Here is a 13,183-nt window from a genome sequence, read left to right on the forward strand (position 1 = left end):
AAAATCTACAAAAGCCCATAATGTATACTGTGACTCGTGATAGACTTCTAGCTTTCAAACTGCGGTGTATAAAATAAACATCACAACGTCTTATTGGCGACCTATAAAACATTTCTTTGTCAGCGAAATAAAAAGCTTGTTCATGTTGTTAAGGGTCAAAACATGTGAATGTTAAAACAATGCCTTGACATTCAAGAGGATTACACACATTAAATGTGATGAGGCCACTTTATTTCATGCCATCTGCTTTAATATTTGGGGAACATAAACTCTGGCCAATGCTTTCCTTTATAGATTTTTGTTACTAAAAGTGATCATTTGAATATCCTGTTAGATGTCATCGTGACACCTTTTAAGACGTCCTCATGATGTTGCATAATTCGGCTTTAAAGCCTTGTGGATTTTGCATTTTGCGTTTAAATTGGCTCAGTGAAAGTCCTGCTCCCCTACATTTAATCTATCAGACGAGGCTGCAACCCATCAGGCTCACGTAGTAATCCCAGCTGCCTCACCAGCTGCAGCAGATCTAATGGGATAAATGTTCCTCAACTAATCAGCTCCTCCAGTGAGGGTGCTGAAACTTTTGGAGGCTGACAGATTAAGTGAGAGCGTACGAAGAACAGAACCAGATAAAGTGGAGCGGATTGTTGAGCTAAAAAAGGGCACAAAATAAACAGGAAGATAGCAGGATCTGGACAATCTCTCCCCTCCCTCCCTCCCTCCCTCCCACTCCGTCTCTTACATAACCTCTCACTGTCAGGAGGGTCATTTCCCCGCCTGCACTCTTTCACAGAAGTGCTTTTCCTTTTCACTCGTCTTTTTCGCGGCATATTATGATGACTTTGTGGATCGTCATCGCTCTGGCGGTGTTAAGTGGGGTAACTGGGAGCCCCAATGTGACGGTCAGTCCAGATGCGGACATGTTGGCTCATCCCAACAGCGTGCCCGAGTACGCAATGGAGGAAACAGAAATCCCTGGACAGGTGAGGAGGAAACAACCCCTATCACTTTTGTGTGTGTTTATATTTTCTTTCTGTTTAATTTGTTTTGGTGTCTGCAAAAACTACTCCCGTTTAAAATGACTGACAACAAATGTCCACAATTCCAATGTCTGCATAACGTTTAGACAAAAAAAAAGATCTGCACCAAAAAAAGGTACTTTAAGAGACGGGTATAATATGTTTGTTGCTTTCATCTTTACATCAACTCCTTTCTGTACATAGTACAAAAGTCACAACGCAGAGCTTTTCACCACTTTCACAAATGCTGACTGCAGAACTGAGAGGTCAGATTGTGCTGAAAACAAAGATAATAAATATGTTCGTCCACAGGGTTAAAACATGAGGGAAACAGCAGCTTAACTTGGGAAGTAAAATCTAGAATATGAACGTTTTTGTTTTTTTTCACAGCTCAAAAAATGTCGAGCTACAGTAAAAGGATGGGCGGGGAGGAGAGGGAAGGTGTTCATGTCAGAGTTCAATAGTTTTCAGCTCTTCCACTTGTTCTTCTTTGCAGGCAGCTGCCCCGTAGCCTCCAAGTATTTGTGGATCAGTTCCTCTTGGGTGGCTGGCAGGCAGGGCTGGTATCTGCTGTAGTCCATGGTGTACTCCCCTTTTCCCTGAAACACAAACAAACACTGGAAGATTAAAATGTATCAAACTGGTTTACGCTCCTTTTTTAGTAATGGGTATCTTTATCAATCCATGTCCTGCAGATGAAGTTTGTTTTCCTCACTAAAGACTATGTGACCGTCACCCTATGAGAGTATCAACATGATCCAATCAGAGTGACCCTCGGCTGTTACTGTCAGCTCCTAGCGGCATAGAGAGAGATTTGCATTTGACTTTATTTCCTGATTATCACATCTACATTGAGGAAACTGTCCTTCCCATGACTAGTAAACCAAAAGCCTGCGAAAGATGGCAGACAGCAAATAAAGACTGTAACAAACATGACTGAACAACTGCAGTGTTCTTCCTCAATGATGAAGTGATACAAAACCAAGAGTCTGTCACTCTAGTGAAAACCAACTAAGACCATGTCTCTAAAAGCGCTTAAGGATCTGGACTATAATATACTATAAACTTTCCCTTAACTCGAAGTTATCTGGACTGTAATGGACTTGACCTACCTCTGTGCAGGAGCGGAGTTCTGTAGCGTAGCCGAACATGTCGTTTAGTGGAATCTGTTGGGAGAACAAGGCTGAAATTAGTACATTCAAAAAGGTGGTGAAGAATATGGGCACAAACATTAAAAGGTGACACTTTCTAAATACGATGAAAAGTTGACTCACATCAGCGTATAGAGTGAAGTATCCCTCAGCTCCGTCCTGTCCTGTGATGACTCCGTGCCGACGGTTCACACCAGCGATCACTGTTCCCTGAAACTCCTGAGGCGCCACGATTTCCACCGACATGATCGGCTCCAAGATGGTCGCGTTGGCCTTCTCCATGGCTGAGGAGAGCGCGTTGAAATAAATCGAGCGTTAACGTACATCAAATAACAACCTAACTGGAGTTACAAAGCATGGCGCAGGGAGTGGATCCAACATCAAATCTAGTCTCCCTCACCTTGTTTTAAAGCGCCCTCTCCTGCTCGGATGAAGGAGATCTCGTTGGAGTCCACCATGTGATTTGCTCCGTCTTCCAGGAGGAATCGGACTCCTGAGATTTTGTGCCCGCTCAGGGGTCCCTTCTCACAAGCATCTCTGAAGCCCTGCAGCATGATGGGGGGGAAAAAATGACGAAAGGGCCGTTGCTTAGATTTCTTATACATTTTTGAAGATATTTCACATCTTTTTATAGCCTTACAGGAAAAAACAAACCTTTTCTACAGCCGGTACAAACTGCTTGGGGACGTTGGTTCCGACGGTCTGGTCTTCAAACTCCAGCTTGGTGTACTGCTCTGGTTCAAGAGGCTCAAGGACTCCCATAACTTTACCGTACTGCCCGGAGCCGCCGGACTGCTTCTTATGAGTGAAGTCGAACCTGCAGAGAAAAGGACAAGATAGGAAAATGAATTTTATTCCATTTTGACCATTAGTGAACCACTGCTAGTGTATTATGAGTTTTGGCCACTTGAAGAGATTGTTCTCAACACAAAAAGTATCTTTATAGTTCTTAAGTAAATAATAATATAAAGGCTCTTCTTTATACCTTTTTTTATAAGTACATACATGTACTGCTGGCCAGTATGAATGAAACATGTCAGATACCATCAGTGTTGTCCTTCAGACACCAGAACATCTCAACATCCACTATCACTGAAATATGACATGTCCTTCAAAATGAATTAGCAGATTGTTGCAGCACAAAATTACTGATTTATTAATCTTTTAAGGTAAACTGATTCAATAAGGAGGAGAAATTGTAGCAAAGAGGTCTGTCTCTTTAAAAAAAAAAAAAAAAAAAAAAGGGGGGCGGTCCTCACTGAGCTCACAGGAAGAGGGAAGTAGATTTTCCACTTGCATGAGGAGCAGCTGAGTCTTTGCATCGGAGAGAAAACTTTCCACCTGACAGGCGGGGGAGTGGCAGCAGTTTCAGTAAGGGGTAAGATTAAATTTGATCAGCTGTATGTTTCCCTAGACTTCAGTATTGATACTTTATTTTCAACATTTAGTTTAAGGCACTTTTCTCACACAGAGACAAACCAACACTTACTGACACCTGAGGGTCAAAGTCCTTTAGGAGCCCGGCCCTGCTCATGAACACAGCTTCTGTTCTGATTTAGTTCCTCTCTCTCTCTCTCTCTGTTTCTGTCTGCCTCTGTGCTTCTGTCTCCCGACAGCAACAACTGTTAGATGTGGCGGCTGAGGAGTATGCTATGGCTACCGGAGAGCTGAACACCAATCACTACCCGGCTCAGAGGGCGGCCAAAGTGGTCCAACACTACCTGAACACCCGCCACGGCTCTCCATTCAGGCTGTTTGGACTGCACAGGGTTCACAGCGCACACGCAGAGGTCAGCTGAACGTTTGCAGTTCACAGCTTAGAATGACACTGAGGGGCGATAACATCTAAAACTATAACTTAAACAACTCTTATTGCTGACTTGTGTTTTAGGATGTGGCAGACTCTGGGAGAAAGTATCAGCTGGAGATCTCGGCTCTGGAGATAATCAGCAATGTAAGATATGCTTTTTCTTCAAAAGTTAAGACTGCCGCTTACACAGACCGGCTTTAAGTCTGGAGTGATGTTGTTTTTCTTTATCTACCCCTCTGTGCTATAACAAGTTGAACATTTTGCTCCCCTACGTCAGGCTGTCAGCTGACTGGCTGCTTTCAGGAGTTCAGGTTGTTGAACTCACAGATTGTTTGTGGAAGCACAGTTTAGGCAAATCTTAGTTTTTGTTTAAAGTGTTGCAGCTGAATACTCCTTGGCTTTAGATCGAGCAGGTCTGGCCGGGTCAAACTAAACAGAAGACTGAAGAAGGCAGTGTGGTGCAACCATGACTCACTGACAGCTATGTTAACATCTGGACTACGCCTTAGCTCTCCCTAATCTCGTCTTTTCTTATCAAACCTGCCTTCTTTCTCTTTTTTTTTTTTTTTTTTTTTGTGTCTGCTCTACCTCTTTCTAAAACTCCATCCAGACGACAGAGAAATGCTCTGCACAGGTTTTGTTCCCGAGGGGGGAGCAACAGGGCGTGGCGCAGGTCCAGTGTGACGAGATCCTTCAAATCAACATTACAACTCAAGAAGAGGCCTTATACCAACAGTACAAGAACAACCACGGCCTGCTGTCTGCACAACATTTACCTGGTGTGTCATGTGTCTATACGTTCTCTGAATACTCCTGCTCCTATTCAGCATCCACACTCAAACATTTGCACAACATCTGCAGCAGAAATGTTTAGCAATTTGTTATTTCAGCACCGTTTGTGGTTTTATAAGAACTCTGTGTTCCTCTTTGCTCTGCTAACACAACATTTTTTTACATAGTGATATAGAACTGTACACTGTAAGTAAATTAATAACACAGCTACTTTCACACCAACAGATAGCCACGGACACATTGATCCAGACATGAGGCCTTTCTGGCACCTCGGCATCGTGGCCTCCAGCTTTGTCATGCTGAACGAATCCAATGAAAACACTCTGTACAACATGGCTCAGGTGGCCAATATCACACAGCTGGTGGGTTTTTATTACCTCTTGGTGTCTGCTCATTCATTGATTTGTTCCTTTTTACAACAACATGATCCATTAATTTAGGACTTAAGTATTCCCTTATGGCTCTCCTGAAAGCATATAAGGCAGACAGGAAGCTTCAAGTGAGACAGAAGGACATTTATATTTATCTTGAACTAAGTTTCTATCCTTCGCTTAATTTTCCTATTTCTCCTGCAGGTGACCGAAAACGAGCAGCTGAAGTTTGACTCAGACATACTGCTGCATGAGATGGTGTCCCAAGTAAATATGAATTATTGTCTTTGAAGTATTAGTTATAGTTGCATGTCACCGTTATTTTTTTTTAATCATCCAGCTTAATGAAAATGTTTAAAATGACCAACAGATACGACAGCGCTCGTCCAGAGCTTTGGCTTAACATTTGTTCTTCAGACTAATACAAAAAGTATCAATTCATCACATTAAGATGGTTGAAATCAGCATATATATATAGTCTCATTAAAACATTTAGAAAGCTGTTAACGGTATAAATGTTAAACATTTCAGCAGAACTACTTGCTAATGTGGCTAATAACGTCAACACTAGTGACGTCTTACAGTCGAGTGTTCTTGGATTTGTTCGTTGAGAAGAACTCTTGCATGTTGTTTTACTCCCTGATATATCTGTGTTACTCTCTCACTGTGAGTTTCTTCTGCAGGAAATCATTCACTGGAAACTGCAGTTCACCTGGTCTCCTCCAGAGGGAGTAAAAGTGCAGCACATGGAGCAGCTGCCACACCGCCATGAATGGGAAAAACTTAACAACACAAACTAAACTGCACACTGCTATAACAACCAAAACAACATATTGACGCTCACAGTTTATATTGAAACACCACGCCATGTCATGATGTCAGTCATTAGGGTTATAATAAGATTATACTTGCATTTGACTACTTTTTCAGTACCTTTTGGTTGCTATTGTATTTTAGCTTAAATAAACTGTTTGTACAGACTGCTGCCTCAGTTTCTGTGAGAACGTGTTTGAGAGGAGAGCCGAACTTACGATACAGGACCGGTGATGGACTCTCTGAACGCCACTTTGGGTTTTCCCATCACACAGGAACAGTTGTATTCCCTCTCCATCCTCTGAAAAACAAAGCAAGAATTAGCATCAATAGAAAAGCAACATGTCAGATGTATCAGGCTTAAAGGGGAGTATTTTAGAAAATAAGGACACAAAATATTTCATGCAGAGATTAAGACAAACAATGGTAGCAAATCCCAAACAGCACTGAAAACAGTTAATTAAAGAGAGTTAATTCTGAACTTCAACAAATTAAAATTAACTACATCTAACGCATCACTGTTAAAGTAAAAAATGTGTCCCTTCAGCAGCTCAAACCCTGTCTTGTTTAATGCATGATCTCTTATTAACCATTCCCCAAATGTAAGTGTCCCTCTATCTCAAATGGTACCTGGGAGTAGATTTCAAGATGCAGCTCGCCCATCCCTGAGATGATGGTTTCTTTGCTCTCCGTGTCAAAATGCACTCTGAACGTTGGATCTTCTCTTGTGAATCGGTTAATACCTTTAGAGAATTTATCCAGATCGTTCTGGAAAGAGGGGAGAAGAGTTGATAGATGCAGTTCAGGCTTTAGAGTCGGATATTAAAAGTTCATGTGTAAATAGATGTTTAGTTGGTTTTTTTTTTTCTTACCTTGTTTGCGGGCTTCATCGCCATGGAAATAACAGGCTCTGGGACATGAATGGACTCCTGTGGGACAAAAAGATGACAAATGAACACAAGATTCCACTTTTATATTACAGAAAGTAGAAGAAGAATCTTCTAACTTGTCTTATCTGAAGACTTAAAAAAATACTCACCATGGAGAGGTTAGCACTGGTCCGGGATGTAAACGTGTCTCCGCTGGCACAGTCGATCCCAAACAGAGCACAAATATCTCCTGCGTAAACCTCGTCAACATCCTGGAGCAGGGAAATAATAATATGTTAATATAATAATGATAATTACTGAGCTGATGAAGGGGTGTTGTTTTTATAAGTAGACGCATAAGAAACAGCCTCCTGTCTTGTTTTGACACAAGAAGGATGGAAACATGTTACTTTGGCGTCACAGGGGATGTGGTCGACTTCTACACACTTCACTGTTGCAAAAAGAGGAACCTAACAATTCTGACCGGTCATGTTCGTCTGATATTTAAACTGCAAACCGCAGGTGGAAAACTGTGACCTCTGACTATCTGCTGACGTTCTCACCTCCATCTGGTCAGCGTGGAGGCAGACGAGCCTCTGAACTCTGACTTTTTTGCCCGTGCGTGTGTTGTAGATGTACTCCCCCTTCCTCAGGCAGCCCTGGTATACGCGCACATACGTCAGCTGGCCGAATCTCCCTGCCTGTTAATGAGAGACGCGTCAGGAAACGACAAATTAGCACATTTCGAAACCTTCCTGTTGAGCAAAATTGCAGAAGTAAAAAATATAAAGCGCAATTTCTCACCTCCAGTTTGAAGGCCAGACCAACATAAGGCTTCTCAGAGTCTCTTGTTGGGTCCATTTCAATCTTTTTTGCTTCACTGGAGTTTCTACAAGGGAGAAAAACACTGAAGTTACACACAAAGTTCCTCAAGAAGGATTTAAGACTAATATTCATTTCATTGGTTGTAACTGAGTAGACTGACAACTCCGGCCCATACTCACTCTTCATTTAGGATTGCGTAGTTCTTAACTTCGGTGGGGTTGGGCAGGTAATCCAGGACGGCGTCCAGGAGAGGCTGGACTCCTTTGTTCTTCAGAGCTGTGCCCACCAACACCGGAGAGAAGAGACGCTGCACTGTGGCCCTGCGGATCGCAGCCTGGTGATAAGTGCAGAGACGAGAGATTCAGGGGAGTGCTGGGAACACGTGTGATTTTCGTAAACATTACATTTGAGGATTTTTAAGGGTTTTCAAGGGGCGGGTTGCTGAATCAACATGATCACACAATCACATGTTTTAAAGGTAGAGACATTTAAAATAAGGGGCTAAATCCATCTCTTAGTGCGGCACTATTGAAAGGATCATACTGACTTTGGTGACTCTCTGACTTTCCATTAAGAGCCATCTCCATCGGTTAGTCTTTTTTACTTTATTTTTTTCTAATACATTGGTTTAAGAGTGAACTAAAAACAACCTACTGAATGCCATTATGTAAGCCATGTCTTTGTTTGCATCATATTTGAACATTTAGCTCAAAGCACCATGGTCCCCAAGTGCAATCTCACAGAGCTGTTAGCACGGCTGTAGACTAGTCTTGTTTACTATTAAAAGTTTGTTTTGAAGGTTATTTTTAACCTCAGCGTGAGTCATAGTTGTAAGTCAGAGTTTTAAAAAGGAAGTTGTGAGCTATTCATTTAAAGAGAGAGGTTATTACAGTTCATGTTTCTATGGATAAAAATAGTCATTTACAAGTCCTCAATTGATTTTTTTTTTAAACATTATGGACTTTGTTATTATCGAACATTGAATATAGAATTTCACACATATACATAGTTTGTCAGAATCCATCCCAGTGATAGCATTGAGGTATCAGTATTAAACTTAAACCCTTTTTTAACCCTTAAAATGTTGCTGCTAGTGGATTTAAAGGATGCAAACCTTCAAATCTGCATTCGTCGGGACCTTTTCCTCCAAGAACATCTCTCCCAACGTCTCATCAGCATTAGCAACACACTCCACCAGCTCCTGTCTTCTGTCTGCAGCTTCCGCCCGGAAATCTGCCGGGATCTCATCATAGCGGATACTTTGACTGCAGGGAGAGAAAAACAAACGGAATAAGCATCATGTTGTTCAGGAATCTCAGAAGTTGTGAAGCAGGGAGACACCAGATGTGGATATTTTGCGTTGATGTCTACAGCTCTTGTATTCTGATGCAAAGCTGTCGCCTATCAACCTACATCATGGTAAAAACAAACTATACTATTAAAATGTTCTAGGCTTCAGATCAAAATGATCCATTATAGTATATAACAGAGAATAATCTATTCATTGTGAAGTAAACACAGGTTGAATCGCTCACCCAAAAGGTCCGTCAAAGTACATGCTCCGCTCCTCTACAAGGTCAATGATGCCCTTTACGTTTCCCTCCAGGCCGATGGGGATGCTCACAAAGGCTGCATTGTGGTTCAGCTTAGTTCTGAAAAAGACAAAAAAAAAGGTGTGAAAAAACTTGTCAGAAGGATGGAACTGAGGAAGGAAGGAAGGAAAACAACAGATGATTACTATGTTACTATATTTTGGAATGTTAACTTAATATTAAACTGAAGCTGTGGCTTTTGAGCCTTGAATTTCAGCATAAGAAACGCCCTGTATGAGTCCGAGTTGATTTTCCCTTCTCATTTATAATAAAAGATTTGGGGCGCTGGTGGCGCAGTGGTTAGTGAGCGCGCCCCGTGTATGGAGGCTGTCGTCTCAAGCGGGCGGCCCGGGTTCACATCCCACCTGTGGCCTCCTTCCCGCATGTCGTTCCCCACTCTCTCTCTCTCTGATTTCCGACTCTATCCACTGTCCTGTCTCTCCATTAAAAGGCACAAAAAGCCAATAGATAAATCTTTTTAAAAAAAATAATAATAAAGAAAAATATTTGGAATGCACTTTATATTTTTGGAAAAAATCTCTACAGAGATTATAAATAAAATAATGAATCATCAGAATAAACCATTGGAATTATAGCAGCCATGTCTATTGGTTCATTTTTCTATAACTAAAAAAAACTAAAATCTTCAGGAAAAGCAAATTGGACACATGCAGAAGTGACTAACATGCAAACAATGTGGGAAAGTAACTTTTGATTTGTGTCCCCTCTTCTATGCCGTGAGCTCGACATCAGTGTAAATGAGGGAAACCTCAGTGTCTGTCGTGTTAAAAGAAATGTGTTGAATAGAACTGAACTGATCTTGATCTACATTGTGATCCCTTCAAGATCAGAGATTTATCGTGTAATATCAGGATGAAGTTTTAAATAGATTTTGTTGATTTTATAAATATAACGTAACAGCACTATTATAAGTACATTATCAAGTGAGAAATATCATCATCAGCGTCATGTGTAGCTGATGAGGAGCACGTTTGTATGAATGTAAATGGCCACCATACCTCATCTGCTGTAGGGCTCGGCTGGGGTTGGCGCCCATGCGGTCCAACTTGTTGATGAAGGTGAGGAAGGGGACGTTGTAGCGTTTCATCTGTCTGTTTACCGTCATGGTCTGACACTGGACTCCACCCACAGCACACAGAACCAGAACAGCTCCGTCCAGCACTCGCAGCGCTCGCTCCACTTCAATGGTGAAATCCACGTGACCTGGAGGAAACGGACGGGACGGTGAAAAGGCAATTCTTTTAATATTTAAGGTGCAATGCTGGAACTGGTACAGAGTAGGGCTGGGAAATATATCGAGTTTTTAAGATATATTGATATATTTTCAAACAAGATATAGGGTAAGATAATATTGTTAATATCGATATAGTTTAAGTTGCATTAAAATAATGTTACAGAGGTGCCAGGTCACCTTTTTCTCATCTCACTGATGATGGCTGTCTGTCCCTCTTAACCCTGCTCCTCCTCTCTCTCTCTTTTATTGTATTTAAGGAACATTTTTATTTTATAATAATACTTTTTAAATTCACAAACAGGTAGTTTATTTTTCCATGTGTTTTCACTGTTAATAAAATACATATCGATATATATCGAGTATCGCCATTCAGCTAAACAATATCAAGATATGAGTTTTGGTCCATATCGCCCAGCCCTAGTACAGAGTCTTCATTTTAGTCACTTACCCAGTAACATAATGCAAAGATATACTACAGATAAAAAAAAAACATAATGGCAGACTATTATATGAAAAAGAACATTATGGGGTTCCTTTGCCAAAATCACTGTTTAAGAATATTCATCTGCAAAGTACAAGTTATGGTGAAGTTGTCCATAAAGGGGCAATCCATTTTTTTAAGTTTACTAATCAAGGTCCCTTCTTCTCAGTCTGTTAAAACTTTTCTATGATGTCTTTGAGGCCCTGCAAGTGTCTTAGACATTATTCCTCATGAGGACATCAACAGGGTTATCTTTGCTTAGGGTTTGTCATGACAAATGATGGTTGTGACGACTGTTTTTGTTTGATAACGACGACTTATAAGATGGTTTCTATACTGATTAGAGCTCTCAAGAACTGCCCTCAATGTTGTGCTCTGCCTCTGGTCACTTCCTGTCAGCACCTGTGTGTCCAATCGGACTCAAAGCTGATCGTTTGCTCTTACTGACATTGTTCCCTTTTTTTTTTTCTAGATCCTTGCTCGTGTTGTTCTTACTCTCTGGATAAAAGCATCTGCTAAGTGAATTGAATTGTAGACAAATACACACGAGAGAAAGAGCCAAGGCATTTGTTTTGAATGACATCGGATACAGAGAGATTATCATGCTGCATCAAGGGAAATGCACAAGCATATAAGGGGACTAAAAGTCAGGGTAATTCATTATCTTTGCTTCTTTTTTTACCTCTAAATTAACAGAAGATGGGGAGGGAGAGGAGGGAGGAGGAGGAGGGGGGGGGGGCAATGTTTTGTGTTCTAAAGGGCCCCAGGTAAACTTTTATTACCTGGTGTGTCAATGATGTTGATGTTGTGCTCCTTCCACACGGTGTATGTTGCAGCTGACTGGATGGTGATCCCCCTCTGTCTCTCCAGTTCCATAGAATCCATGGTGGCCCCAACCCCGTCCTTCCCCTTCACCTGAACGATCGAGCACTTAGTTAATAGAAACTGTATAACACGTACATAACCTGACAGCTATAATTAATTAAGAGTCAATCTGTCCAGCTCTCACCTCGTGGATCTCTGATATTTTGCCGGTGTAGTAGAGGACACGCTCGGTCAGGGTGGTCTTCCCCGAGTCGATGTGAGCTGAGATCCCGATGTTTCGGATCCTTTCGTTGGGAAAGATCCCGGATGAACATGCCCGACAGCTGTTAATGAGCAACTATGAGGGTGAAACAAGAAAAAAAAGAGCAACATTCAGGCCCATTTCTGCTTGTTTGCCGATTGTGAAAATGTCAAGATGTGACAGAATCGAGGCTGTACCTTTTTGAGAGTGACGCTTCCTGGTGCCAAAAGATGCGTTTTCCCCAAAGCAAGGCCCGCTTTGAGTACTCTCATTTTGACAACTGTTTAGTTGGACTTAGGGTTGTCGTGGTCCTTCTTTTACGCAACCCCCCCCTCGACACTGACAACCCGGTGAATGTCACGCCGGGGCCCTGCTCATTGAAATTGAGAGACGCTACTTCCGCGTCTACGGACAGCCAGATGTACCAAACTTAAGAACCGTTGCGTTGAAGGATACGAGACGTTTCTATGGAAGCCCATTTCCACCAGTGAATAAAATAAAAATGAAAACTTGGCTTTGTTGATACCTTAATGCAGCACACGCCTTTTTGTTCTTAAACGTTTGTCGGGCCTCTTATATTTTGTGATTTGATGTGTTCAACTTCAGCTTCCACTTGAGAAGTCGGAAATGTATGGAAGCCCATTTCTGCCAGTTAAAAAAAAAAAAATGAAAACTTGGCTTTGTTGAGATTTTTTTTGCTCATTAAAAATCAAAATTATGAGATAAAAAGTCAAAATTATGAGATAAAAAAGTCAAAATTATGAGATAAAAAGTCGAAATTATGACGTTTAGGAACAAAAAGGCGTGTGCTGCCTTAAGGTACAGTCAGAGATCTGTAAATAAGGGTTAGTAGCCAGGATATATTGCAAATGCAGTATGCCTAAAGTTAAAAGACACTTTAGAATCAATTAAAACTGATCCATGATAGATAAGGTGTTTATAAACATATGTAATAAATCAAAATTATGAGATAAAAAGTTGAAATTACAAGATAATAAAGTCATAATTATGAGATAAAAAGTCATAATTATGAGATAAAAAGTCAAAATTATGACATAAAAAGTCAAAATTACGAGTTGATAAGTGTGAATGTGCTCCAGCTGGCATTACAGTCCCAACATCCCCTCACTCGCCCAGTC

At 41.2% G+C, this 13,183-nt stretch overlaps 2 protein-coding genes across 2 annotated transcripts; one reads left to right on the forward strand and one right to left on the reverse strand.

Moving 5' to 3' along the window:
- Window positions 1–833: 833 nt before the first annotated feature.
- lxn (latexin) lies at window positions 834–6,123 on the forward strand. Its single transcript, XM_061046837.1, has 7 exons — window positions 834–983; window positions 3,787–3,960; window positions 4,062–4,124; window positions 4,591–4,759; window positions 4,998–5,134; window positions 5,348–5,410; window positions 5,827–6,123. The coding sequence occupies exons 1-7, from the start codon at window positions 834–836 to the stop codon at window positions 5,941–5,943; spliced, it is 873 nt and encodes a 290-aa protein (XP_060902820.1). The 3' UTR covers window positions 5,944–6,123.
- gfm1 (G elongation factor, mitochondrial 1) lies at window positions 1,178–12,445 on the reverse strand. The gene is made up of 18 exons (XM_061046836.1): window positions 12,242–12,445; window positions 11,988–12,140; window positions 11,761–11,893; window positions 10,262–10,466; window positions 9,186–9,302; window positions 8,765–8,915; window positions 7,830–7,984; window positions 7,630–7,714; window positions 7,389–7,526; window positions 6,996–7,097; window positions 6,829–6,885; window positions 6,587–6,724; window positions 6,175–6,257; window positions 2,825–2,987; window positions 2,571–2,715; window positions 2,294–2,454; window positions 2,132–2,185; window positions 1,178–1,618 (listed from the first exon to the last, which is right to left on the reverse strand). The coding sequence occupies exons 1-18, from the start codon at window positions 12,314–12,316 to the stop codon at window positions 1,487–1,489; spliced, it is 2,247 nt and encodes a 748-aa protein (XP_060902819.1). The 5' UTR covers window positions 12,317–12,445; the 3' UTR covers window positions 1,178–1,486.
- Between the last annotated feature and the right edge of the window lie 738 nt (window positions 12,446–13,183).

This window comes from Labrus mixtus, chromosome 9 (genome assembly GCF_963584025.1).
Source record: "Labrus mixtus chromosome 9, fLabMix1.1, whole genome shotgun sequence".
Lineage (NCBI taxonomy): Eukaryota > Metazoa > Chordata > Actinopteri > Labriformes > Labridae > Labrus > Labrus mixtus.

Coding starts and splice junctions, on each gene's coding strand:
- lxn (XM_061046837.1), top strand. CDS start 834: ATGATGACTTTGTGGATCGTCATCGCTCTGGCGGTGTTAAGTGGGGTA. Junction 984..3,786: donor AAACAGAAATCCCTGGACAG/GTGAGGAGGAAA, acceptor GTCTCCCGACAG/CAACAACTGTTAGATGTGGC. Junction 4,760..4,997: donor GTCTGCACAACATTTACCTG/GTGTGTCATGTG, acceptor TCACACCAACAG/ATAGCCACGGACACATTGAT.
- gfm1 (XM_061046836.1), bottom strand. CDS start 12,316: ATGAGAGTACTCAAAGCGGGCCTTGCTTTGGGGAAAACGCATCTTTTG. Junction 11,894..11,987: donor AAATATCAGAGATCCACGAG/GTGAGAGCTGGA, acceptor TCGATCGTTCAG/GTGAAGGGGAAGGACGGGGT. Junction 2,186..2,293: donor ACTTCACTCTATACGCTGAT/GTGAGTCAACTT, acceptor TTCTCCCAACAG/ATTCCACTAAACGACATGTT.